At 37.5% G+C, this 27,077-nt stretch overlaps 2 protein-coding genes across 16 annotated transcripts in view; one reads left to right on the top strand and one right to left on the bottom strand.

The window, feature by feature from the left end:
• THAP9 (THAP domain containing 9) overlaps positions 1–22,765 on the top strand; it is a 23,736-nt gene extending 971 nt beyond the window's left edge. For 2 of the 4 annotated variants that reach the window (XM_020892848.2, XM_020892846.2), the window contains exons 2-5: positions 6,700–6,895; positions 9,240–9,543; positions 10,729–10,879; positions 15,688–22,765. In XM_020892848.2, the coding sequence (XP_020748507.1) occupies positions 6,752–6,895; positions 9,240–9,543; positions 10,729–10,879; positions 15,688–17,656 (2,568 nt within the window). In that variant the 5' untranslated portion in view covers positions 6,700–6,751 and the 3' untranslated portion in view covers positions 17,657–22,765. Of the gene's footprint in view, positions 1–334; positions 2,096–6,699; positions 6,896–9,239; positions 9,544–10,728; positions 10,880–15,687 lie in introns of those variants that run through there. The other 2 variants (XM_070458234.1, XM_070458235.1) reach the window with 2 other exon arrangements.
• The window catches only part of LIN54 (lin-54 DREAM MuvB core complex component), a 63,556-nt gene continuing 58,120 nt past the window's right edge, over positions 21,642–27,077 (bottom strand). For 10 of the 12 annotated variants that reach the window (XM_020892855.2, XM_020892858.2, XM_070458236.1 and 7 more), the window contains one exon: positions 21,642–25,932. In XM_020892855.2, the coding sequence (XP_020748514.2) occupies positions 25,731–25,932 (202 nt within the window). In that variant the 3' untranslated portion in view covers positions 21,642–25,730. The other 2 variants (XM_070458237.1, XM_070458239.1) reach the window with 2 other exon arrangements.

Genomic DNA, 27,077 nt, shown 5'->3' with positions numbered 1-27,077 from the left:
TGATTAGACCTCTGGTTCCAAACCTGAGGTCTAAGGGCTTGTGATCCGCAGGTAGTCACCGTTCTCCACCTGGGTGGGGTTTAGTTTTTACAGAACTACATAAAGATAGCCAAGACGTTGTTATGTGTATCCCTTGAGGAGGAATCGGGAGTGTTTTGTCACTGAACTATTTATTGTTCAGGTTATCTAGTTTAAGTGCTACTTTTCTGCTTTCCCCGACTTCCCTAATCAGCCATTGCTTTGATCTACTCTTTGGAACGCAGAGAAAGCCTGGGAGACTGAATTCCACCTCCCCACCCCAACACCCCCATTTTAAAAATAAGAAACGGGAGACACAAGGCTTTTGTACCCAGTAGGGTTCCGAAGGCCCTTGTTTTCAGATTTTAACTAGTACTATGTGTCATTACCAGTTGTTCACTATCATTAGCCCAGCTCTACATGCCAGGTCCGATTCTGGCTGTATCTGGTCATGGCAAGCGGGTTTCATTTGGCTCAAGAGTGGGGTGTATTTTCAGACCGTCCAAATTTGAACCCACATCTGTGGGACAGTCTGATAAAGGTCGCTGAAGTTAATGCGAGGTAGAAAAGTGGGTAGAACAGATCCTCTCAGAGGGAAAGAAATGTACGGTATTTTTTAAAGTGGTATCCTTGTAAGGCAATACGAGGTAGAGAGGTAGACAAAGAACTTTTATGAAAAGATCAAAAAGAACTCTTTGGGACAAGTGGTATTTGAGTTGGACCTTGAGCCCTATCTAGAATGGAGGGTGGGGTGGAAAGAGGATAGCATTTAAGTAGAAATAGAATGGAAAAGGGCTTCCCTGGTGGCACTGATGGTAAAGAATCCGCCCGCAATGTGGGAGACCTGGGTTTGATCGCTCAGTTGGGAAGATTCCCTGGAGGAAGAGATGGCGAACCACTCTAGTATTCTTGCCTGGAGAATCCCCATGGACAGAGGAGCCTGGCGGGCTACAGTCCATGAGGTTGCAAACAGCTGGACATGACTGAGCACAGAGCACAGCATGGGAAAATAAAAGAATGGAAAGTGAAGATGTAGAAGCCTGGGTGAAGTAGTTAACAAATTATCTAAAAACATGTTAAGTTAAGGAGTTTCAACTATGTATGGTAGGCCTTTTGTAGTGTTGCTTATTTTTAAGGAAGGCTGCTTCCTCCACCTAAGCTGCTATAATTGTATCTTTTCTTCTCTGAGATTTGTTTCCATCACTTAGTTCTAGTTTTATTTTAAATTGCTCTCTCTGCTGCTTACTTGCCTAAAAACACTGAGTATGCTTGAATTACTTCCACTTTTAAATACACACAAACTCTTGAACCTTTTTGCACCTCTGCACTACCCTACCACTCTCCTTCCATTTATAACCAAGTTCCTCAAAACAGAAGCCTACACCTACTTCCCTAAATCCTGTTGACTTATCAACCTACTGCAGCCAGATATCTGTCCACACCCACTGACTGAGGGTCATTGGTAATCTTGGCAAATCTAAATGAGCAATTATATTAATAAATCTTTCTCTTGACCTCTGTTTAACTTTTAATCATATTGGTCACTACTTGAAACCCTCACCTCCTTTGGCTGTTACTGACATTCTCTCCCTAGTTCTCTCCCTTTTGATTTCTTCCTCAATGTTTGCTGCCCTGTTTTTCCTGTGCCTTTTTCCTAGTTTCTTTAAATAAGGAAGGACTCACTTTTTGCTTTTGTTTCATATGTTGAGGACCAAAGCAAGACCCGCTTAATTAAATTTTTTTTTTTATGTAATTATTACACCAGTGTGCTGTGACGCTTGATTTCTGATGCCTAATTTCTTCCCCGTTCATTTCATTTTCTAGATTAGTGAAGTGAAATTCACTCGGTCGTGTCTGACTCCTTGCAAGCCATGCCAGAATACTGGAGTGGGTAGCCTTTCCCTTCTCCAGGGGATCTTCCCAACCCAGGGATTGAACCCTGGTCTCCCGCATAGCAGGTGGATTCTTCACCAGCTGAGTCACAAGGGAAGCCCAACAATCCTGGAGTGGGTAGCCTATCCCTTCTCCAGCGACCCTTCCCCACCCAGGAATCGAACCGGGGTCTCCTGCATTCCAGGTGGATTAAGTGCAAATTTTATCCTGCTCTCTCCCTTAGGGAAGTGTTTTAAGACCTCGGGCTCTTTAGTGCCTAAAAGATAAGAGTCCAAGCTCCTCTGTGTAGCCTTTCCTTTATACCTCTCTTCCAACCTAAATACATTCCCTCTGTACTTCTGTTAATGGTACCTGTGTGCAGAATTAGACACCGTCTATGTATGAATGAGAAGAATTGTTGGTCTTCCTGACAGCTAAAGTTTTAAGGAAGACAGGAAAGAATAGAGAGGGGAGAAGGAGTTAGGATACTGTGGTGTAAGTCCTAGTTATAAGGTAACACTGGTCTGAAGTAAGGACTCAGCAAAAAGGTAATATGGGAAAGAGAGAGTTAATCAACTTGCTGTTGCCTGAAGCTGCCATCTTCAAACTATTTGATCTTGGCACTCTTTCCATAACAAAAATTTTGAATATATGCCTCTGATATTATGAGAATATTAGTGCTCTGTCAAGCATATGAATGACTTAAACGGAAAGTGGGACCGGCAAGTTAAAAATTGAAGTGACCCTTTGATATATTCTCTTTCTGTAGGTATAAAGAGATTAAGAAATTTATTTCATAACCAAGGAAATATATGTATTGGTGATGTGGAAGAGTTTTGCCTGAAGTGTTGTAATGAATTCTATTTTAAACTTTTATTTATATGTAACAAACATCTGTTTCCCATCACTGAGAATAAGCAGATGGTAAAATGTTTGATTTTTTCTCTTTTTTAGAAGAGACTTAAGCTATAAGTGTAGTTAAAGCCTTGCCCCTCAGTCCTTTCTCTCTCCCTCCCTGGATGTAACCCCTGTAGAAGAGGTTTTGTTAGTCACTTTTCTGGAAAATATTTGAAGTGCAGGGAGCCAGAGGTAAATCCTCACTAGCATTATAAAAAAGGCATAGTCAACTGGAGGAAAAAAATGGATTCTTTGTTACAGTGTAAGCCATTTCATTATTATGTGTATGAGATGGTGATTGGTTTAGAATTTTTCTGGTAAAGAACCCGCCTGCAATGCGGAAGACCTGGGTTGGATCCATGGGTTGGCAGGATCTCCTGGAGAAAGGAAAGGCTACCCATTCCAGTATTCTGGCCGGGAGAACTCCATGGACTGTATAGTCCATGGGGTTGCAAAGAATCGGACACGAATGAATGACCTTCAGTTTCAGAGGTGGCTTTAGACTAGGGACATCTGGATTCCAGTTTTATTTGATAATTAATCTATTTACTTTTATTTATTTATTTATTTATTTATTTATTTATTTATTTGGCTGTTCTGGGTCATAGCTGTGACACACAGGATCTCCTGGTCTTAGTTGCAGCATGTGGATCTTTAGTTGTGTCTTTGGAACTCTTAGTTGCAGCATAAGGGATCTAGTTCCCTGGCCAGGGATGGAGCCCAGGCCCCCTTCTTTGGGAGCACGGAGTCTTAGCCACTAGCCCACCGGGGAAGTTCCTGAATTCCAATTTTAACTGACTATTTACTGATGGCTAAACTTGGCTGCTCTAGTCTTGGTTTTATCTTCTGTGAGAGGATAAAAACCTGTCCTACAGAGCTTTTTTCTGTTTTGTTTTTAAAACTAAAAATGTTTTTAAAACATACAAAAGATAAGGTGAATGCTTTAAAAGTATTATCAATTGTTAAACCAATTTATTTTTGTCTAGAACTCAATCATGCTGGTTAGACTACAGTATTTACCAGCCTTTTCCATGTCATCTTACACATCAGAAACCTCCAAACCTACAAAGCTGTTTGGAACTAGCTTAATGTAACTACTTCAAGAGCTCCAGGTGTGCCAGTTGGGAAGCTTTGCATCAGAGAATCAGGCTAGTAATGTAACTTGGTAGACCAGCAAACTTTTGCTAGTCCCTTACTTGTTAAGAGACTACACTCAATCTGGAAATGTTGCCTCACAAACACGTACCATTGTTAAGAAAGCCCAGAGAAGAGCGAGAGATGTGCCTTTCTTTATTGGAAAATAATTCCCTGTACATTCTCTCATGATTGTGTAGCATCATTTTCCTGGAACAATAAGATAAAAAGTCCCCAAAGTGGCATTAGTTGTTCCTAACAAAGAACAAACTTTAGATGGTACCTTTCCATTTACAGAGTGCTTTTGAACACATCTGTGTCATATACCTGCACCCCTGGAGGAAGCTGATAGATTGATAGATGTATCTAATACCACATGGCTGATAAAAGGGAATTGAGGCTTAAATGCAGGTTTTCTAACTCAAGTGTTGTTTCTCAAGGTGATTGACAGAGTATCTCAGAATTATGTTTTACCATTTTGACATATCATTTCCCTAACAAGATTAGCTGAGAAAATGAAACCTTTTTTACCAGTTTCAATTCCTTGCAACTATATGCTTTAAAGCATGAATTGAAGTATTTAAGAATCATACCTGTCGATCTGTCTCCAAGATAAAGAAGAGGGTGCAGGAAGAGCAGTTCTGTGATTTTCATTACATTAGTCTCTTGAGTTTTTCCCCATCACTCATTTCTGAATATAATAATTTGGCTGGGATTGACAAGTAGAAAAATGGAAGGTAGTTTTTATGTTCAAGTCTAGGAAAAAGTTGTCCTTTCAAAACAAAATAGAAAAACTGAGTGTAGGAAATGTACTTTGTTTTCTTTTGTTGTTCAGTCACTACGTCGTGTCCCAACTTTTTGCAACCCCATGGACTGCAGCATGCCAGGATTCCCTATCCTTCACCATCTCCCGGAGTTTCTTCACACTCATGTCAATAGAGTCGATGATACTGTCCAACCATCTCACCCTCTGTTGTCCCCTTTTCCTCCCGCCTTCAGTCTTTCCCAGCATCAGGGTCTTTTCCAGTGAGTCAGCTCTTTGCATCAGGTGACCAGAGTATTGGAGTTTCAGTTTCAGCATCAGTCCTTCCAATGAATGTTCAGGGCTGATTTCCTTTGGGACGGACTGGTTGGATCTCCTTGCAGTCCAAGGGACTCTCAAGAGTCTTCTCCAACACCACAGTTCAAAAGTATCAATTCTTTAGCATTCAGCCTTCGTCATGGTCCAACACTCACATCCACACATGGCTACCAGAAAAACCATAGCTGTGGACTTCTGTCAGCGAAGTGATGTCTTTTTAATACACTGTCTAGGTTTGTCATAGCTTTTCTTCCAAAGAGCAAGCGTCTTTTAATTTCATGGCAGTAGTCACCATCTGCAGTGATTTTGGAGCCCAAGAAAATAAAATCTGTCACTGTTTCTATTTTTTCCCCAGCCTGTTTCCCTTGTTGTGATAAAACTGGATGCCATGATCCTCGTTTTTTTTTTTTTAAATGATCTTCATTTTTTAAATGTTGAGTTTTAAGCCAGCTTTTTCACTGTCCTCTTTTACCCTCATCAAGAGGCTCTTTCGTTCCTCTTCACTTTCTCCCATTGGGGTGGTACCATCTGCATATCTAAGGTAGTTGATATTTCTCCTGGCATTCTTGATTCCAGCTTGTGGTTCATCCAGTTCACCATTTCACATGGTGTACTCTACATATAAGTTAAATAAGCAGAGTGACAGTATACATACTTGACGTGATCCTTTCCCAATTTTGAACCAGACTTTTGTTTCTTGTCCAGTTCTAACTGTTGCTTCTTGACCTGCATACAGGTTTCTCAGGAGACAGGTTAGGTGATCTGATAGTCCCATCTCTTAAGAATTTTCCAGTTTGTTGTGATCCACACAGTCAAAGGCTTTAGCATAGTCAGTGAAGCAGAAGTAGATGTTTTCTGGAATTCTCTTGCTTTTTCTGTGATCCAGCGGATTTTTCTACTTGTTTTCTACTGTTTAGTAATGAATTTCCTCAAAATTCATCAGAAGCATCTGTTTTCTCACCAAATTTCTGAGGGTCAGGAATTGTGGAGTGGATTAACTATGTGTGACTGGGAGTCTCATAAGATTGCAATCAAAATGTTAGCCATGACTGCAGTCACTTGAAGCCTTGATTGAGGCCAAAGGATATCCTTTCAAAAAGGCTCATGTGGCCTTTGACTGGAGAACTCAAGTTTCTAACCAAGTGGACTCACCACGGGGCTGCTTATGACATGGCACATAACTTCCCCCAAAGAAAAACCATTCAATAGAGCAAGAAAGACAAATCCTCACTATTTTTTTCTGATCTACAGCCCATATCACCTCTACCTTTTTAATATTCTTTAGAAGCAAGTCACAAACTCCAGCCCACACTCAAGGGGAGGGGAATTAGGCTTCACCCCTTGAAAGGAGGCATACCAAAGAATCTGTGGATATAGTTTAAAATTGCCACAGGAAAGAGACACATGTTAAATTTGAGCAGATTCTGTTAACTCTAGGCTGTGCAGATAGAATGTGCAGGATATTAAATGTGAGAATTGTCCACATACAAGTTGAAACAGATGGGATCACTTAGATACTGAGCTTTTGGATTTAAACAGTCAAAGAACTTTGAAATCAGATCAAGTGAGTTAAACTTTAGCTGGACTAAATGTTTACATAAAAGCAATTAAATAATAAATGGGTTTGTGTAATAAATAATACTGTAGTATTACTATGAGGTTTTCTTGTTAATGGAACTTTAATATGATTGCTGTAGATTTCCAACTGATACCATACAGCGCTCAAAATGGATCAGGGCTGTTAATCGTATGGACCCGAGAAGCAAAAAGATTTGGATCCCAGGACCAGGTGCTATGCTATGTTCCAAACATTTTCAAGAAAGTGACTTTGAGTCATATGGCATAAGAAGAAAGCTGAAAAAAGGAGCTGTGCCTTCTGTTTCTCTATACAAGGTACTTAAATCTAGGTGTAAACAAAATTCAATTTATAGAACTTAAAATCGAGACTGCTAACGTTATAGCTAGGATTTACAGAGATAAAAGCAAAACCAAAAACCTAGGCCTTAAAAAGTAAATCCAATAATACAATACTTTTATTTTTTTTAATATATATGTAATATTATGTAATATTTAAAAATACATATGTATTAATATTAATAATTCTGCTTTGGAAGGTGTATATATGCAAATCATGTCTAGAAATACATAAAGGTTTCTGAAGTGATTGCAAAAATCAACTAGTAAATGTTAAAATAGCCTTAGAATTCAGGGTTTTGTTTCAATATGAGACAGTTTTCATAATATTGAGCTGGCCAAAAAGTTCCGTTGGTTTCTAAGTGAAAATAAAAGACACATTTTTCATTTTCACCAAGAACTTCTTTGAACAACGTATTTACTATTCTGTTCCATTACCTTCTGCCATTTTTCAGGCAATTTCATAATTCTCTCTTCCCAAAACTCTCTATGTTTTTGAGCAAAGAACTGCTACAAGTGTCTTTCACAATATTCCAGGGAATTAAGTTTTTTTCTGTTAAGATAATTTTGTAAAAACTGAAATAATTGGAAATCTGAAGGTGCAGTGTCTGGTGAATACAGCAGTTGCATCAGAACTTCCCAACAAAGCCGTAACAGACTTTGCCTGGTCATTAAAGAAACACACAGTCTTGCATCAGCCTGATGGAAGATTATGTGTTTTTTATTGAGTAATTCTGGACGCTTTTCATTGAGAGCTGCTTTCAGTTGGTCTTATTGGGGTTAATCACTTGGTTTTCTAGAAGGAGCTCATAATAGAGGACCCCTTTCCAATCCCACCATACTATATCACTTTCTTTGGATAAAGTCTGGCCTTTGTGGTTGGTGGTGGTACATTTCATTTGCCTCACAATCTCTTCCATTCCACATTATTGTCTAGTATCCACTTTTCATTGCCCATCCCAATTTGTCTTAAAAATGGAATGTTTTCGTTACATTGCAGTAGAGAATTGTCACATGTGGAAATATGGTCAAGGTTTTTTCACTTAACTTATGTGGAACCCATACATCAAAGTGATGAACATTACCAGGTTGGTGCAGATGATTTCCAGTGCTTGATTTGGATGTCTTGAGTATGTTTGCCCTCTTCCATATGGTGTAATGGTAATCATTCTCAATGTCTTGATTTGATTGCTATCAACTTCAACTGGCTCTTTTTTGTTAGAGCCATCTTACAAAAAAGAATGAACTCTTTGGCCAACCCAATAATTTGAAATTATCTACCCCTTTTTTGGCTCTCCCCCAAAATGTTATTGATTTTGGCTAGAAATGTACCTAATCATTAGCATTGATATGGAAGGAAGTATACAGAAAATAGAAGATTTTCTGTGAGTCAGTCACCAGTATTGGTGTTACAGTTTTATGTTTCTTTTGATTGTTTTTATGTTATCCTTTTACCCCTTAGTCATGCACTCACTCCATATATGACTCAGTCACTGTCTGCAGTCTTCATATAGTCACCCAACTATTCTATCCTGGGACTGCCCTAGCCATCCTCTTATTCATTGGAATCTCCTTTCAGTGTTGTTTTATCTCATTCCCTCTTTCAGAAGAATATACTTGGTGTCACATCCAAACTCATAAGTTCCAAGAGCTTTTTATTAATTAATTTGTGCATCTCTAACTGCTCTGAATTCTCTTTTGGAACTACAAATACTTACCCACTACATATATGATAAATTGCCTTGCTTTTATGATTTTGTTTAAAATCAGTAATAGTTATAATTTATTGAGACCCACATGGTCCAGGCAGTGCACTAAGCAATTTATGTAAATTAGCTTATTGTAGCCTCAAGTCAACTCTGTATTGTTATCCACATTTTATACATGAAAAGTTGAGGGATTATAGAGGTTAAGTTACAGCTTTAAGTGAGGGAGCCAGGAGTCTTACTTCCAAGGCCCATGCTCTGTCCTATGCCTTCCTTTCTGCACAAATAACTTCCCAGTCCCCTTCATTAACCATGTTATTACTCTTTCAAAGAACAACTCAAAACCTTCCCAAATTATCACCACCTTTCACTAGTTACTTCAGTCATTTCAGAGACTCAGCATTATGCTACCACTTCTGTATAGATCCCACCCCCAAAAAACTTGTGTACCTTGTCCTGGAGACTATACATTTTTAAAAATCAGAGATTATTACCTTTTCTTTCATAACTAACTCTCCACGGCAGCCAGGTGAGTGCTTTGTATTCACTGCTATTTTAATAGATAATCATTGTGTGATAATTTCTAAAATAAACCTCATTTTCCATTTGTGTCCTAGGTTCTCCAAGGTGTACACCTTAAAGGTAAAGCAAGACAGAAAATCCTAAAAGAGCCACTTCCTGATAATTCTCAAGAGGTTGCTACTGAAGACCATAACTACAGTTTAAAGAGACCTCTGACAATAGGAGCAGAGAAACTAGCTGAGGTGCAGCAGATGCTACAAGTGTCCAAAAAAAGACTTGCTTCTGCGAAAAACTACAGGATGATCAAGAAGAGAAAAGGCTTACGACTAATTGATGCGCTTATAGAAGAGAAGCTACTTACAGAGGAAACAGAATGTCTGCTACGAGCACAATTTTCTGGTATGTTCCCCAGTGACCTGTAATACTTACTGCACAGCTCCTAATTTTAATGAAATATCATTACATTTTTATTTTGTATTGCCTATGAAAATATGCCTTTAGCCGGAGGGTCTCTAGCGTAAATAAGAAAAATGAAAAATAATCACCAAAATCTTGTTATAGTTGTCTATGTTTATTATAGGAAAAGCAAAGAAATGTATAAATGATAAAACTAACACATAATCCTACAACCCAGAAATGAGATCATATAGTTTATACCATATATTGTACTTTTCCCTTTTTATAGTCACACTCTTGTCACTGCAGATTCTTTGTAAGCAGTTTTAACTGCTACATAATTTATCACTAAAGCCTTTTTTGCAATGAATTGAACTACATAATTTGCAAAATCTCTTTGAGTCTGAAAATTGTGTAAGTCTCCAAAGTTAATTCTGAAATACTCTATAGAGTATATGTATGTCCATTGAAAGACTACCTAGTCTTCTTCGTGAACCAGGATATTTGAAGAGGGGTAACATAAGAATTGCCAACATACTCTTTGATGTAAGGAGTAGGGACTTTTGGACTTGAATTCTGGTAAAAAAAAAAAAAAGAAGAAGAAGAAGAAGCATGTCAAAAGGAGTAGATACCTCCAGTGGAGGAGCATATTTTATGTGTTTTTCCAGGTGGGGGATATAGGTTATAAATAGGGGTTCTCACCAGGAACAGAGAATTTTTTTTTCTCAATGGTAGGAGAGATTTGTCTGTTCATTCTGATTAATGCCATATACCATATCCCTTAAAATGTTTCTTATGTCTAATTTTTACTCTCAGATAAATGGTAACCAAGGAACAAACTAAAACAAATGAATGTCCTCATAATCCAGAGATTTAATTTTACTCACTTATTTCATTTTCTACCCTGTTCCTCCAAAAATATCCACATAGGCTGCTAATGAATAGTAGAACATAATAACTTAAGTTGGAACCTTTTTCATCCCTCTTTCAGTGAAATGATGCACAATGAACAAGATAAATTTGATAGTCTCTAAGACTGGATAGTAACCTCTGAACCTACTCAGTTAAAAGGTGGTTATATTTGAATTTTGGTGCCTAGCACATTTTTATATCCAAATACTATGATCTGTGTCTGAAAATGTTACTGTACACATTTTTCATCACAAGGAATAAATTTACTCTTGACAGATTTTAAGTGGGAGTTGTATAACTGGAGAGAAACAGCTGAGTACTCCGCAGAAATGAAGCAGTTTGCATGTACACTCTACTTGTGCGGTAGCAAAGTCTATGATTATGTAAGAAAGATTCTTAAGCTGCCTCATTCTTCCATCCTCAGAACGTAAGTGAGTTACCTTTTCGATGTAAAAAAAAAACATACTGTTCTTTCTTGCAGTTTATCCACTAACACTGTTTGTATTCATACTCTTCCTTTCATCCACTTTCTCTTTTTAAAAACTTTTAGCATCACAATCTTGATATTTGATCAGCAAAATGAGGACATGTAAGCTGACAATTTTTTTTTTTTTTTTTTTTTCATCTTTCAGATGGTAGAGACCCTCTGGGTGGTAAAATTTGAATCTTGAAATAGTGGAATTTCTCATATACTTCAGTAGTTTTAATATGTGATTAGTTTAGAAGATTTTCTAGACTGATACCATCGGTTTGAGGCACAGATCACTGATGCCAGTGCAGTTGTCCAGAGAACAGATTATGAAAAAGAATTTTTTAGGATCCGTGATCAAAATACATAGATCTATTTATTTTCTCTTGTTGTTGTTCAGTCGCTAAATCATGTCTGACTTTGCGACCCCATGGACTGCAGCACACCAGGCTTCCCTGTCCTCCACTATTATTTTCTCTTAGTGGGAAGCAAAAAACCACAGTGACTGTGATGCCTTATAAATTTAATACTCACTATTCACTGTTACTTAAAATCATTGGTTTTACAGGTCCCTTTATTTTTATTTATTTGATTCAAATGGCAGCAGTGTATTGCCTCACACTTCTGGAAGCTAGAGGTCCAAAATCAAGGGGCTGGCAGGGTTAGTTCCTTCTGGGGGTTGTGAGGTGAGGGTCTGTTCCAGGCCTCTTTCCTTGGCTGATAGATGGTGGTCTTCTCCCTGTGTTGCTCCACATTGTCTTCCATTATCCAGGTGTGTTTCTGTGTCCACATTTCCTCTTCTTATGAGGACACGGTCATGTTGAATTAGGGTGTGCCTTAACAACCTCATTTTAACTTGATGAGTAAAGATCCCCACCTCCAAATAAGAGCACACTCTGAGGAGCTGGGGGTCGGCTTGACGATACATCTTTTTCAAGGCACACAATGCAATTCACACCAGTCACATTCCTGCTGCCTGGGTCTTCCATTACCTGGAGACTGTAGACTACTCCTTCCTGTGGCTCCCGGAGCCTCTGTCATGAAACGTGGCTCTGCTGGGCTCTGCGGCTCATCTCCTGCTTCCTTCCCTGCCCTCTTAGAGTCCATGTTCCTTCTATAAGGCATTTCTTGCTGATTCTGACCTTGGAGACTTACTCCTCCATATGCCTGATATGCCCATTCTCCCTGTTAGTCCTGGATGTTAGCCCTCACCCTTCAGACTCAGATCAGATGACACATCCTTTCTGAAGCCCTGCCTGCTCTCCTCCGGTTGTGGCCGAGGTGCCCTCTTGCACACACAATGTGGAACTGAATCTGAGTACTTCAGACACTGTCTGCCTCATGCGACTGAGCTGCTCAAGTATGAGGTCTGCATCTGGTTCTGTGTTACAGCTCCTGCCCTGACAGGGTGCCTGGAACACAGTGGTCGCTCGATAAATATTTATGGAATGAAAGAATGCCTGGATGGGCATTTAGGATTGTGAACAGATGTAAGGAAAAAGATCTGGAAGAATGTCTTTAAAATATTAAGTGATTTTTAAAAATTTATTTATTTATATTGAAGTGTAGTTGATTTGGGAAGATCCCTTGGAGGAGGGCATGGCAACCCACTCCAGTACTCTTGCCTGGAGAAGCCAATGGACAGAGAAGCCTGGCGGGCTGCAGTCCATGGGGTCGCACAGAGTCGGACACAACTGAAGCAGCTTAGCACACATAGTTGATTTACAGTGAACAGTGTTGTCTTGCTTCAGGCGTAGAGCAAAGTGATTTAGTTATTTGTATATATATATTCTTTTTCAGAGTCTTTTCCATTATCAGTTATGGCAAGGTTTTGAACGTGGTTCTTTCTGCTGTACAGTAGGCCTTTGTTGTGTATCTGTTTGATACAGAGTGGTGTGTATATGTTAATCCCAGATTCCTAATTTATCCCTTCTGGCTTTTTGCTTTTGGGATCCATACTTTTGTCTTCTATGTCTGTGAGTCTGTTAGTTTTAAAAAGTTCACCTATTAAGAGTGATTTTTTTTCTTTTACTTTCCATTTTGTACTTTTCTGTATTGTTTCATTTATTTAAAAAAAAATGAAAGTGTCACTTTATATGACCAGAAAAAAAATTTTTTTTCACTTTGAGTCAGGGGAAAAGTTGGTGTGAGAGAGAAATCAGTTGCTTCCCTACAACTGTAAAAACCTGGTTTGGGTATTTCTACTCTTAAGTTATAAAAACTTAAAGAAAATGAAGAAGTTCACTTGTTTTTCTGCCTGATAAGCTTCAGTCTAGTAGTTGTGGACATTAAGGTATCATTCAGATTTCCATTTAAAAGGCAAGCTCACCAGAACATCAACTTTTTTAACCTGTTTAAGCTAGAACTCTTACTTAGAAGTATTAGAGAGTTTCATTATATACTTAGTGTATGTGTAACACAGTTAGCATCTTTAGAGTTCATTTGAGAATCATAATGCAAAAGAATAAATTTTATTTGATTTAAAATTTGGTGACATGCTTGAAAAGGGTTTTTCACCATACCAGTGAGTTGTAGCACTCTGGTCGAGAGCTACTGTATGTTTTCTCATTGTGTTATTTTGCCCTATTTTAAAATATAAACAACCAATTAATATTTTTGCCTCCTAAATAGTTACAGTATGTCTTTTACATCCTATAATTGTTTTTCAAATCTATTAGTGCATCTTAAAATCAATTGTGTCATAATTCACATTAAATTTTATATATGCATTTATATGCACACATACATATAGTAAGGATATGGCATATAATAAGGGTAAATTCTGTTTATGAAAATTCTGGGTTGCAGCAATCTACCTGCAGTGTAGGAGACCTGGGTTTGATCCCTGGGTCGGGAAGATCCCTTGGAGAAGGGAATGGCTACCCACCCCAGTATTCTTGCCTGGAGAAGTCCATGGACAGAGGAGTCTGGCGGGCTACAGTCCATGGGGTCACAAAGAGTCACACATGACTGAGCAACTAACGCTTTCAGATTGCAGCAAAATATTTGGAAAGCCCTGTCCTGAAATATATGGAAACATACTTTAAAATTTTAATTAAATAGAGATCGGCTAGTCTAGTAAGTAATCTTGGCAACCTAGAATATAGCCCCCAAATCAAAAATTCAACCTAAAAAAAGTCATTTGAGAGTTATAAAAGTAAACTGACAATTATTAAACTTGACTACTTCCTTTCCTGATCTGTAGCAATTTAGAGTAAATTAGAACTGATGAAGTACTGATAATAGGAGAGAATTATCAGCAGCCTGGGAAGGTCAAGGAAACTGTAACAGAACTCCTAGACTTCCCTGGCGGTCCAGTGGTTAAGAATCTCCCTGCTAGTGCAGGGGACATGGATCCGATCCCTGGTCCGGGAAGATCCCACATGCTGCAGGGTGACTAAGCCCGTGTCCTGCGACCACTGAGCACATACGCACCCAGAGCCGGTGCTCTGCAACAAGCGAAGCCACCGCAGTGAGAAGCCCGTGCACCGCATCAAGGAGTAGCCCCACTCTGCAACTGGAGAAAGTCCTCGGGCGGCAACGAAGACCCAGTGCAGCCCAAGATAATTTAAAAAAACCAAACTCCTAAGATAAATATCACAGTATATGTACTTTTATTGGGAGCTAGCAGGCACTTAATTGTCCCAAAGGGCATAATTTGCCTGTAAAGAGCAGTCAGGAAAGCACTGAACGAGGGTCTCAGGAAAGCTGTTTCCTGTTTGTGCATGACCAGCAGCACAGCATGGGCCAGGCATCTTACCCTTTCCCTCTGGGTTCAGTCCCTGGGTTGGGTAGATCTCCTGGAGGAGGGCATGGCAACCCATTTCAGTATTCTTGCCTGGAGAATCCCCATGGACAGAGGCGCCTGGCGGGCCACAGTTCATGGGGTTGCAGAGAGTCGGACACAACCGAGCAGCTAGGCACAGCACAGCACAGCAGCGGCCTCGCAATCTCCCCATTGGTAAAGTGAGGTCGAGGCACGCGGTTTCTCAAGTTTTCTTCCCCTCTACAGTCTTCTCATTTCAGTGAATATACAGGTAAGGCTGGTTTATGATCTAAATGATAAACACCTCAATTAGAACAAACCAGGTAATTGATTTGTACACTTCTTTTAAGTGAATAAGAAGTTTACAATTATTTTGTGGTATGTGTCTTAAAGAATGCTGTTCTGTTTAAGTTTCTCTACTGGGGCTTCCCAGGTGGCACAGTGGTAAAGAATCCACCTGCCAATGAAGGAGATGCAACAGATGCTGGTTCGATCCCTGGGTTGGGAAAATCCCCTGGAGGAGGAAATGGCAACCCACTCCATTATTCTTGCCTGGAAAATTTCGTAGACAGAGGTCTCTGTCCATCGGGTTGCAAAGAGTTGGACATGACTGAGCACCTAACTGAGTGCACACACTCAAGTTTCTCTATTATTTTACTGTTTTATGGTAACAACAGGAACATATGTTTGAGGTAACAACAGGAACATATGTTTGAAAGTGTGGGTACAATTTGGCTACTTGAATTTATTTCAGTAGGGAGTTGAGGCTACTTTAGAACCATTTAAGGCATTTCCCCTTGTTTAATGCCTTCATTAGTGGTTTTTAAAAAAATATTTATTTGGCTGCACCAGGTCTTAGCTGCAGCACGTGGGATCAGTTCCCTGATCAGGGATCGAACCCAGGCCCCCTACACTAGGAGCGGGGAGTCTTAGCCACTGGACCACCAGGAAAGTCCCTCTTCTTCTGTGTTTTATATTTTTCATCTTTTACATTTTCTAGATGGCTGTCCAAATGCAAACCTGGTCCAGGTTTCAACAGCAACGTTTTTTCTTTTCTTCAGCAAAAAGTAGAGAATGGAGACCAGCGATATCAGTCTTGTTCACTGATGATAAAAGGTCTGTCTCTCACGCAGCAGCTTCAGTGGGACCCCAACAGTCACCATTTGCAAGGGTTTATGGACTTCGGTCTTGGCACCCTTGATGCTGACGAAATGCCACTCGCCTCAGAAACTGTTCTGCTCATGGCAGTGGGTATTTCTGGTCACTGGAGCACACTTCTCGGTTATTTTTTTGTAAACAGGGCCTCTGGATATTTGCAAGCTCAGCTGCTTCGTCTGACGATTGGCAAGCTAAGTGACATAGGGATCACAGTGCTGGCTGTCACATCTGATGCCTCAGCTCACAGTGTTCAGATGGCAAGGGCACTGGGGATACATCTTGACGGAGACAACATGAAGTGTACATTTCAGCATCCTTCATCATCCAGCCAACAGATTGCCTACTTCTTTGATTCTTGCCACTTGCTTAAATTAATAAGAAATGCATTTCAGAATTTCCAAAGCATTCAGTTTATCAACGGCACAGCACATTGGCAGCACCTTGTGGAGTTAGCAGCACTAGAGGAACAGGAATTATCACATATGGAGAGAATCCCAAGAAGACTTGCAAATCTGAAGAACCACATACTGAAAACGAATTGTGCCAGCCAGGTCTTCAGTGAGAGTGTGGTCAGGGCATTAGAATGTTTGCTATCACTGGGCCTGCCTCCTTTTCAGAACTGTGTTGGTACCATCCACTTCTTACGCTTAATTAACAATCTGTTTGACATTCTTAATAGTAGGAACTTTTATGGAAAGGGATTTAAAGGACCTCTATTACCTGAAACTTTTAATAAAATCAACCATGTGTTAACTGAAGCCAAGACTATTTTTGTTACATTATCTGACACTGGCAATAATCAAATCCTTAAAGGTAAGCGAAAACTGGGATTCCTGGGATTTTTGCTTAATGCTGAGAGCTTAAAATGGCTCTACCAAAATTATGTTTTCCCCAAAGTCATGCCTTTCCCCTATCTCCTGATGTACAAATTCAGTCAGGATCATCTGGAATTATTTCTAAAGATGCTCAGACAGGTATCAGTAACCACTTCTAACCCCACCTGCATGGCATTCCAGAAAGCTTACCATAACTTGGAGACCAGACACAGATTACAAGATGAGGTCTTTCTAAGTGAAGTAAGCAGCCTTGACATTTCAATTGCTCGAAGGACAGACCTGGCCCTCGGCACAGTTCAGCGTGAGTATGGTGTCAGCGTTATAGAGAGTCTTTTTTACAAAGAGGATATTTGCCCAGACTGGTCTGACTGTTTGCTAAGTGAGGCATTACTAGATCTGTCAGTTCGTAGGCGAAATCTCACCTCCTACGCTGGTTATATTGCCAATAAGTTATCAGCTCTTTTAACATGTGAGGACTGCCTCAGTGCGTTGTATGCATCGGATCTCAAAGCCTCTAAAATTGGATCCCTGTTATGTGTTAAAAAGGAGAATGGTGTGCATTTCCCTTCTGAAAGTTTGTGCCGAGTCATAAATACTTGTGAGCGAGTTGTGAGAACCCATTCAAAGCCGACAGTTCATGAACCACTGCTTCCCAAACAGAGGGAATTTTACCTTCAACAGAAAATATTATATGAGCTTTCTGGGCATATTTATCTTTTTGTAGAGTTAGATGAGCATCTCTTTGATGGAGAAGTATGTGCCATCAATCACTTTGTAAAGTTGCTAAAGGATATCATAATCTGTTTCTTAAAGATCAGAGCTAAAGATATAACTCAGTACTCCTTAAAACACCACTCAGAAAGAATTGAGCTGAAAACTTTGTCAAGGAAACACTGGTCATCTTCACAGAATTACAGATGTTCAAGTTTTGCAAATACCAATAAATGCAGGCATTTGCTAAGGAACAATAGATAACTATTCAAATGAAGGACCTAAAATATATTAACATTTTTATTAAAAATAATTGGTCAACATTTATTTTAAAATTCAACTGACAATATTTTACAAATTCTGCACAGTGGACAAGTTTGTGTTTATGTCTTAGGAATTTCTATTATGTACGTTATCAAATCTGCATGGAATTTGGTAGGGCTTACAAGCATTTCAGAGTTACCTAAAATGTAGAAAGCGGGAAGTCAGTAAGAATAGACTAGCCAATGGGTGCTGTGTTTGAATTTACCACTATCCAACTGAGTAATTCAACTGGACATACTTTAAAAACAAGTGAGAATGGCAGAAACGAGCACAATATTGTAAAACAATTATCCTCCAATAAAATTTTTAAAAAGTGAGAATAATGACAAAGGAGTCTCTAAAACATTGACTCCTTTTATAAAGACTACATTCCCAGAAAGAGATTTGGTCTACAACTCTTAAGAATAACACTTAAAAAAAAAAAAAAAAGACTGTTAACAGAATACCTATCAAACTGTGAATATAGTTTACTTACACATGAAAATTAGGCCAAGTTAAATACCAAACACTACAAAAATCCTTTTGCTGGGGTACCTTTAAATAGAAATAATTAAACTATTAGGCAGAAGGTAAACACATGAGCCATGAAATGGACACTCCTTGTGCTACAACCAAGCTCGAAAATGTTGTCTGGGGAGTATGCAGGTGATGTAATTTTCACAGCCCATTTGTCTGGACTTCACACTACTACCTTTAATAAGAGTGGACACTTGACTCCTACTGGAGGAGCACAGTGCTCATCAGAGAATGAAAAGAAGCCTTTATTTCAACTTCTTCTGAAGAGGATAATAATGAAACGTTTTCAGTTTGGCATAATGGTGTTTCATATCATATGATAAACAAATTGGGGAAAAAATGGTCAGTTGGTAGAGTATGAAAAAGTTTGTCTTAACCACATAATGAGATTTTTCAGAAATTTGGGAGAAGCTTAAATAATCTGAAGATGGAAACATACTAAGAACAATTTTCTCCGTTCTGTCATATCCAGATCTGAAAAGGTAAAATAGAAAAACATATAGTTGTATGTACTTTCAAAAATGGGGGTATTTTAATGGGGAAAAAAAAATGAACACATTATTCACCTGTGTATGTAAAATATCTCATTGTCATTAAGTTAATGTTCATAGAGTACAGTTAATATGAAGACAAAGTTGTAAAAGATTAAGGACAGGTAAAACTTCAGTTTTATTAAAACTGAAATTTCCCATAAATAGTATATTTTGATATATTTATGCTGGGTCTACCTCAAACAAAGGCTTGTTTTGAACTGTAACCAGAACTGTCCTGTATTGCATTTTATAAGGAGATATTACTAAGAAGTCTGAATACTGTTGGTTTTGTTTTGTTTGCAGTAGAATGAGTTTAGGTGCACCAGGATAAATCTTATTTAAAGGAAGCCTGTTTATGTCACCACCTTTAACTTATTGCTTATATAAATTCAAGTTTTGTACTTATTTTTACTTAAAATTAGGTTCATGTCTGTAGTGTCTTAGGTTCTCTGCTGTTACATCTGACCCATGTCCTGTGTAATTTATTAAAATAGTGTTTTGCATTTATTTAAGTGCTGAGTATAAACTGGACAAACCCTGAAGACAAGAATCTTTCCATCACTGCCATTAGCACAGTTAATTGTCTTGCCTTAGTGCAGTGTTCCAAGTCTCATGTCAGACTTACTTGATATGATACGCTTCACAGTGAACTTTCTGTTCACACTTGATTAGGGTAATTAATAGCTTACAGTTTCTACTCAGCACCCTTGTTCTTTCTCGTCTTCAGAGAAAACAAATATTCAGAAATGTATCCTTCCTACTTTCAACAAATAGTGCTGGAATAACTGGATATATAACTGGATATATGTTAACTCTAAAGGGAACAAAGACACAAATGTAAGAGGTAAAACAACTTAGAATAAAATAGTGGAGACTTGGATTCAGCAATAGCTTCTTAGATAGGACACCAAAAGTACAAGCAAAAATTTCATCAAAACTGAAAACTTTGTGCTTTAAAGCACACCCATCAAGAAAGTACAAGACAAGCCATAGAAACATTTTCCAAATCATGTGTCTGGTAAAGGACTTGTATCTGAGTATACAAAGAACTCAATAATAAAGGATAACAACCCAATTTTTTAAATGGGTAAAGAATACAAAGTTATTCTTCAAAGGAGATATACATGAATATGTGCTCAACATCATTAGCCTTTTGGGAAATGCTAATCAAAACCACAATGAGATATCACTTCACAGCCACTAGGATGGCTGTAATAAAAAAAGACACATAACAGGCGTTGGCAAGAATGTGGAGAAACTAGAACCCTCATACACTGTTGGTAGGAATGCACACCCTTTGGAAAACAGCCTAGCAGTTCTTCAGAAGTTTAGTTAAACACAGAATTGCCAAATGACCCAGCAGTTCTACCAAGGGGCATATACCCAAGAGAAATGTACAAATTTCAGAACATTAAAATAGCTAAAAAGTTAAAAAGTCCAAATGTCCAACTGATGGATACATAAAAAATGTGCCGTATTCATACCGTGGGTCAACTGGTATATGTTTCACATTGTAACAAACTATCTTTTGCTGTGATGTTCCATGCAGTACATTAACCAGAAATATATGAAAAGTTCTAGTTCCTCTACTTCCTCCCCAACACTTGGTATTGTCAGGGTTCTGTTTTGAATTAGCCATTCTAATGGGTGTGCCATGATATTTCATTGTGGCTTTCATTTCTTTTTCTAATGACTAATGATGCTGAACATGTTTTCATAGGCTTATTTGCCAGTCACTGTCGTCTTAGGTGAAATGACTGTTCAAGTCTTTTGCCTCTATTTTAAAGAAGGTTGATTATTTTCTTACTGAAAAGTTAAGAAATAAAAACAGTTAGTTAAATACTCTGGATAAAGTACATTATTAGATATATCTTGCAAATATCTTCTCCCAGTCTATGGCTTTTAAAATTTTACTGAGGTAAAGCTGATGTACAGTGTAAGCTGCAAGTGTACAACATAGTGAGTGGTTCACAATTTTTAAAGTTTATGATGTGGCTTTTACTTTTTTAGTATGTTTTGAAGAACAGACATTAATTTTAGTAAGCCTAATTTATTGATTTTTCTAGGGATTATACTTTTTACTTTCTTATCTGAGAAATCTTTGTCTAAACCAGTCAGACTTTTCTTCCCATGTTTTCTTGTAGATATTTTCCAGTTTTAGGTTTTGCATTTAGGTTATGACCCATTTTCAGTTGACTTTCGTGTGTGGTAGAAGTTCATATTTTTACATACTGATGGTATCCCAGCACCATTTGTTAAAAGGACTATTCTTTTCCAGTAAACTACCTTTGATCCCTTGTCAAAAATTGACCACATAAATACGAATCTATTTCTGGGCTCTGTATTCTGTTGCCTTGATCCATGGGTCTTTCATCAACACCACATTACCTTGATTAGCCTTATATAATTCTTGAAGTCGGGCAGGAGTCTTCCAACTTTGTTCTTTTATAAAAAATGTTTGGCTATTCTAGTTGTACCTTTCCATGTAAATTTTATAATCAGCTTGTTTTTACAAAAATTCCTTATGGGACTCTGACTGGAGTTATGTTGAATCTATAGGCTGAGGAGAAATGATATCTTAATATTGACTTCCAAACCATGAAAATTATATATATATATAAAAGATCTTCAATTTTTGTAATCAGTGTTTTTGTTTCACATACAGATCTTGTACTTCTTTTTGCTACGTTGTGTTTCATGTTTTGTGGTGCTGCTATAAATGATAATTTCAGAATTTCAGTTTCTAAATGTTCATTGCTACTATGTAGAAATATACTTTTGCATACTAATATTGCTAAATGCACTTGTTAGTCCTAGTACCTTTTTATTAAGATCCTTTGACTTTCCTTATATAGGCAATCACATCACACCATCCACAAATAGACACTGTCATATTTATTCATTCCCAATCTATGGCCGTTTTGTAAAAAGAAAAGAAAATCTTATTGTACAGTGACCTCAGATACAACACGGAACAGGAATTGTTTTGTTCCCAATCTTAGGGAGAAACACAGTCCTCACCATTCTTGTGATGTACCAAAAAGCTTTTTGGTTGAAGATCCTTTCTATTCCTAAATTGCTGAAGATTTTGTTTAAACCATAAATGGGTGTTGGAATTTTCTCAGATGATTTTTCTGTACGTTTCTGGGGGGGAATTTTTGAGATCTAATTTACATACCATAGTATTCACCCTTTTAAATGTAGTAGTAGTTGGTATAGTCAAAAGGCTGTTTTCTGCAATTTTTGAGATGATTGTTTTTCTTTTGTATGCTGAACTACGTTGATTTCTTTGAATGTTGGGTCAGTCTTTTATTTCTGGGGTAAACCCAACCTGTTCATGATGTACTCTATTTACTGTCAGATTTTTGTTGTTGTTCAGTCGCTAAGTCGTGTCCAACCCATGGACTGCAGCACGCCAGGCTTCCCTGTCCTTCACCATCTCCTGGAGCTTGTTCAAATTCAGGTCCATTGAGTCGGCGATGCCATCCAACCATCTTGTCCTGTCATCCCCTTCTCCTGCCTTTGATCTTTCCCAGCAACAAGGTCTTTTCTAATGAGTTGACTCTTTGCACCAGGGGGCCAAAGTACTGGAGCTTCAACTTCAGTCCTTCCAATGAGTATTCAGGGTTGATTTCCTTTGGGATTGACTGGTTTGATTTCCTTGCTGTCCAAAGGACTCTCAAGAGTTTTCTCTGGCACCACAGTTCGAAAATATCACTTTTTAGGCGCTCAGCCTTTGTGGTCCAGCTCTCACACCTGTACATGACCACTGGAAAAACCACAGCTTTGACCATACGGACCTTTGTTGGCAAAGTGATGTCTCTGCTTTCGAATGCGCTGTCTAGGTTTGTCATAGCTTTTCTTACAAGGAGCAAGCGTCTTTTAAATTCATGGCTGCAGTCACCGTCGACAATGATTTTGAAGCCCAAGAAAATAAAATTTGTCACTGTTTCACTAAATTACAGTTAAATTAAAGTCTGTGGCCTTATAATAAACATCACCCTGAATATACTTTTTGTTTTTGAAAAAACCAAAAATGCCTTAAATGCTTTTATAAAACAATTTTAAAATAAAGTTTTAATCAAAGCCTTTATAACTCAGTATTTTATAAAGTTACTTGGATTATAGAAAGTTCACATTTGGTCTATAGATACAGGAAAAAATGGGCATTAGAGAAGCCCTAACAAGGAAAAAAAAAATTCCTAAGTATTACCATAATGAAAAGTAACTACAGTAATAAAGGCTTCTTAGCTGATTCACTTCCCTCTCCTTTGAGCTGCTGCTCCAGAATTCCTATATAAAATATTAATACTTAAGGATGCAATATGATCACAGGGCTGGAGGTCCTGGTTTGAAGCTGCATTTACATTAACAAGTATTCATCATCTTAGTTATTTGTGTTATAAAACAGTAAATATAGAAAACTTTTCTAAAGGTATTTTTATTCACATTTTACATAAGACTGAGAAAATGTCAGTTGTCCATATCAAAAAAATGAGGAAGCTAAAGCAGTTGTCTGTCGCCCAACGTCACTTGTTTTATTACCTGCAACATTAAGTTTCTGTTTTCCCACACAGTCCAGAGGTAAGACCTACAGTTCTTGAGAAAAGGAAATTAAGGTGCTCCCCATAAGAACATCAAACATGAAGAGGAACGAGAGTAGGTTGAGTTTCTACTTAAAAGAACAGTGGAAATAAGAAGATATTCTCATTTCACAATTTATGTTCATAATTGAGCAAAATGATAGGTTTATTTTTCAGTTGTGTGCCTTCAGAAGTAATGTCAAGTTTATTTCATATGAGATATTTTTAAAGGTTTATTGCATGTTCAATAGTTAAAAGTGGTATTAAAGAAAAAAATGCAAAACCTTCTTTTTACAGAATAGTATAAATGTTTATTTTCTGTATGATTTACTTTGCTGTTCCTGTTTTTACAATATAGAAAAGTGTATTCTTTGAATAGCTCTAGTAAATATAAATTTTATCTTTCTACTTTGGGATGTAAATAGAGCTAAAAAATTATATACCCAACCCTCCCCAAATAGTCTTTTAAAATTGTTGAATTAATGTGGATATTAATCTTGTTCAGCAATTTGATGCAAATGCCTAAATACAAAAAGTTGTTTAGTAAGTACTACACAGGAAGGAAAAGGCTTAATACTTTAGATAGCTTCTTGAAAATCAGAAAAACTAGTAGCATTTGATTGCACCTTCAAATTTTTACAAGCAAAACATTCTCAAGCAATGCCATCATACATAATCTACAATTGTAATCCAAATTTCACAAACATTTTATGCACACTGTATATAAATACACATCACAAAGGTGCAATTAGAATTAAACACAGAATATGTACAAAATGAACACAGTTTAGGTGTAGACCAAAAAGGTAATCTTTTGAAAAATAACTTGATTAGATATTACTTTATCCTCTTACACTAATTTACATTTATACAAATTTTAATTAAACATACTAGAGTGAGGTGCTAAGAATGTCTACACTATCTACATTTAAAGTTACTGCACTATGACTTTATAAATCCAAATTTCAAAAGGAAGATACTTAATAACGGAATCTTCTTTTGGATTACTTAGTTTCTATTGCCTATATCTTGCATGTTCATATGAACATATATACACACTTAATACATACAACTATAGATTCCTTGTAGGAAATGTAATAATCATATACTACTAATTACTGAGGATTAAGGTACCAAACAAAATGCCTGAATTCCAACATGATTTTTTCTCATAAAATCCAGAGTCCTATTATAATGGGCTCTTAAATTCATAAAGCTTCTGAATTCTGAATTATTGAAAATGATTTATGTTATTTTAGTAATTATATGAAAACACTCATACTGTAGGCTTACCAAATCACTGGCTAAAAATAATGCCATATTAAGCTTCCCTTATAAAAAGAAACCCCACTATAATTCTGAAAGCTTTGTTAGGAGGCCCCTTTCAGTAAATCAAGTAAGAGCCATACATTGGTTTGAAACCTCTTAGTTCAAAAGTCTATAAAGAGAACTGTATGTATAGATGAAAAATCCTCCTCTAAATTCATCTCTTAGAGCTTCAATACCCTTTATTTCTCCATCCAAGTCAAATTTCATACCTGATAATTATGTAAGGTTCTACTTTATCACTACATAATATGTTTGCTTCTATTCATATGCACCATTCATTTTAATAGTACCCCTTAATCACTGACAATTTATTATTTCAAATACATACCGCCTCTCTGAAAGAAAATGGAAACATCTCAGAACCTTTCTTAGTCACTCCTTATTGTAGAAACAAATTGTCCATCTTTTGAGAATTATTTTCTGTCCCGTAACACTTTCATGTTTTTTAAAAAAGCAAAATAACTTTTTTATTTTAAAAGTGTGCCTACAAATTATTTCCCCTTCTGACAATTCCCAAAGTTGACAACAGGATATTATTCCAGGATTCACCCTAAAAAGTTGATTTTTCTTAAAAAGATAGTGCTTTTCTAAACATAAAATGTCATTTGAATATGTTTCATAAGAATTTGTTTATACAGACATTCTATCTGCTAGTACCAAAGAATGACTGGGTAACACCAGTACCACTCTGGCTTTTTGTACTGGAATAAAGCCATACAACACCATACATTATAAATTATATAATAGTAATTTATAAATGTTCTTTGTCAATAGAATCAAAAGGATAGAACATCTAGTTCTTAAGAAACCCAAGCAAATTAAAAATCTATATAACACAATGAAGAAAAATTCAATTTAGAAGGGGCATAAGCAGATTTAAGATTTAAAATGTACTAATTTCCTCATTTAAAATTTCTTCTCCGTCAATGTAATTTCAGGTCTCGAGGACTGAATTAACAATACAATAATTGTCAAGCTATTTCCAGAAAAATCAAGTGTCCCTGCACCTTCAATTTTCTGTACAGTTCCATTTAGCAGTTTTCTGTGCAAGAGTTAGCAATTCATGGCACAAGGGTCACTTTTTGCTTTTCCTGCAGAGTTGATGACGCTCATTAAGCATCGCCCAAATTCCTCAAGTATCATCCGTTCAGCAGCTGCCTTTGATTTTCCCTTCTTGTCTGCCTGCTCCGCCTGGGCAAGAAGGCAATTACACGTGGCTTCAGCTACTTCCTTAGTGACAAACGTAAATGGCAACCTGCAATGATTTTTGAGAAAGAGATGATGGTGGTGCTGCATATCGGCAGAAGTGGCTGACATTCACCCGGACAACTCTGTCTACATTCTCATGATTCAGCAGGCACAGTGAACATCACAGTTTGTGCCATGAACACATGCACATCCCAAAGAACTTCACATTTTTAAAATATAACATTTGATATAAGATACGCTGACCTAGACAAGATTACCTGGTTAACTGAATGATGTAATTGTACATGTTGGCGGGCTACTGCTAAAACAAAAGTCCTCCTGATTCAGGAGTGTAAGCTCTGAGTGCAGTTTTTGTCTGTCTTACTGTTGTTTCTGCACTTCTGAGAGTGGTGCCTGACACACAGACACTCCACAAGTATTTGCTCAGTGAATGAAATGTGCAATGTTGGAAACTGAAAGCACTGTCATCTCCTGGACAACAAAGAAAATAAAGCACTTTCCTATAGTCCCTTATGTTTTTGTAAAAAAAACAAACCACACCAAAATTTTCCATTATTCAGTAACAAAAACAAAACAATGGGGGCACAGATACCGTCCTGTACAGGAAGTTTCAGTCATAAAAACCTAAACTATTGAGTATTAACTCAGAGGAATCCATCCTGAGGCTAGCTATATACAGCCAAGTCTTAAAGCCTAAGAGACAAAAATCAGGTAACCTACTCTAACCACTAAACAACCTGGAAGCAAGCAGTCTCTGATCAAAGGGAACCACCAAATGAATGAAGTTAGAAATGAAGGCCCACTATGACAAGACAGGGTGACAGGATTTCAGCTGCTATACACTTGAATGGAAATTTTTTTAATATAAAAAGTTAGAATTAAAATATAAAAACTTATAATTCTAAATTAGAAACAATCAACATACTAAAGTTAATATTACAATAATATTGTATAATTAAGTAATGTGTAATAGTAGCATTCATTATATAGTATTTGGAAACTATAGGAGGGTAAACGGAAAGAAAAAAATTCAAATTTTTGCCACTCAAAGACAAAAGCCTATTAACATGCTAGTAGGGCTTTTTTAATACTTACAAGTTTTTCTTATAGTGTTTTTTTTTTTTTTCTTTTGGCTGTGCTGCGTGGCATGTGGGATCTCCGTTCCCCGACCAGGGATTGAACACTTGCCCC

This window comes from Odocoileus virginianus, chromosome 29, assembly GCF_023699985.2.
Source record: "Odocoileus virginianus isolate 20LAN1187 ecotype Illinois chromosome 29, Ovbor_1.2, whole genome shotgun sequence".
Classification (NCBI taxonomy): Eukaryota; Metazoa; Chordata; class Mammalia; order Artiodactyla; family Cervidae; genus Odocoileus; species Odocoileus virginianus.
Note: the sequence above shows the minus strand (reverse complement) of the source record. Positions and strands in the feature narration are given on the sequence as shown.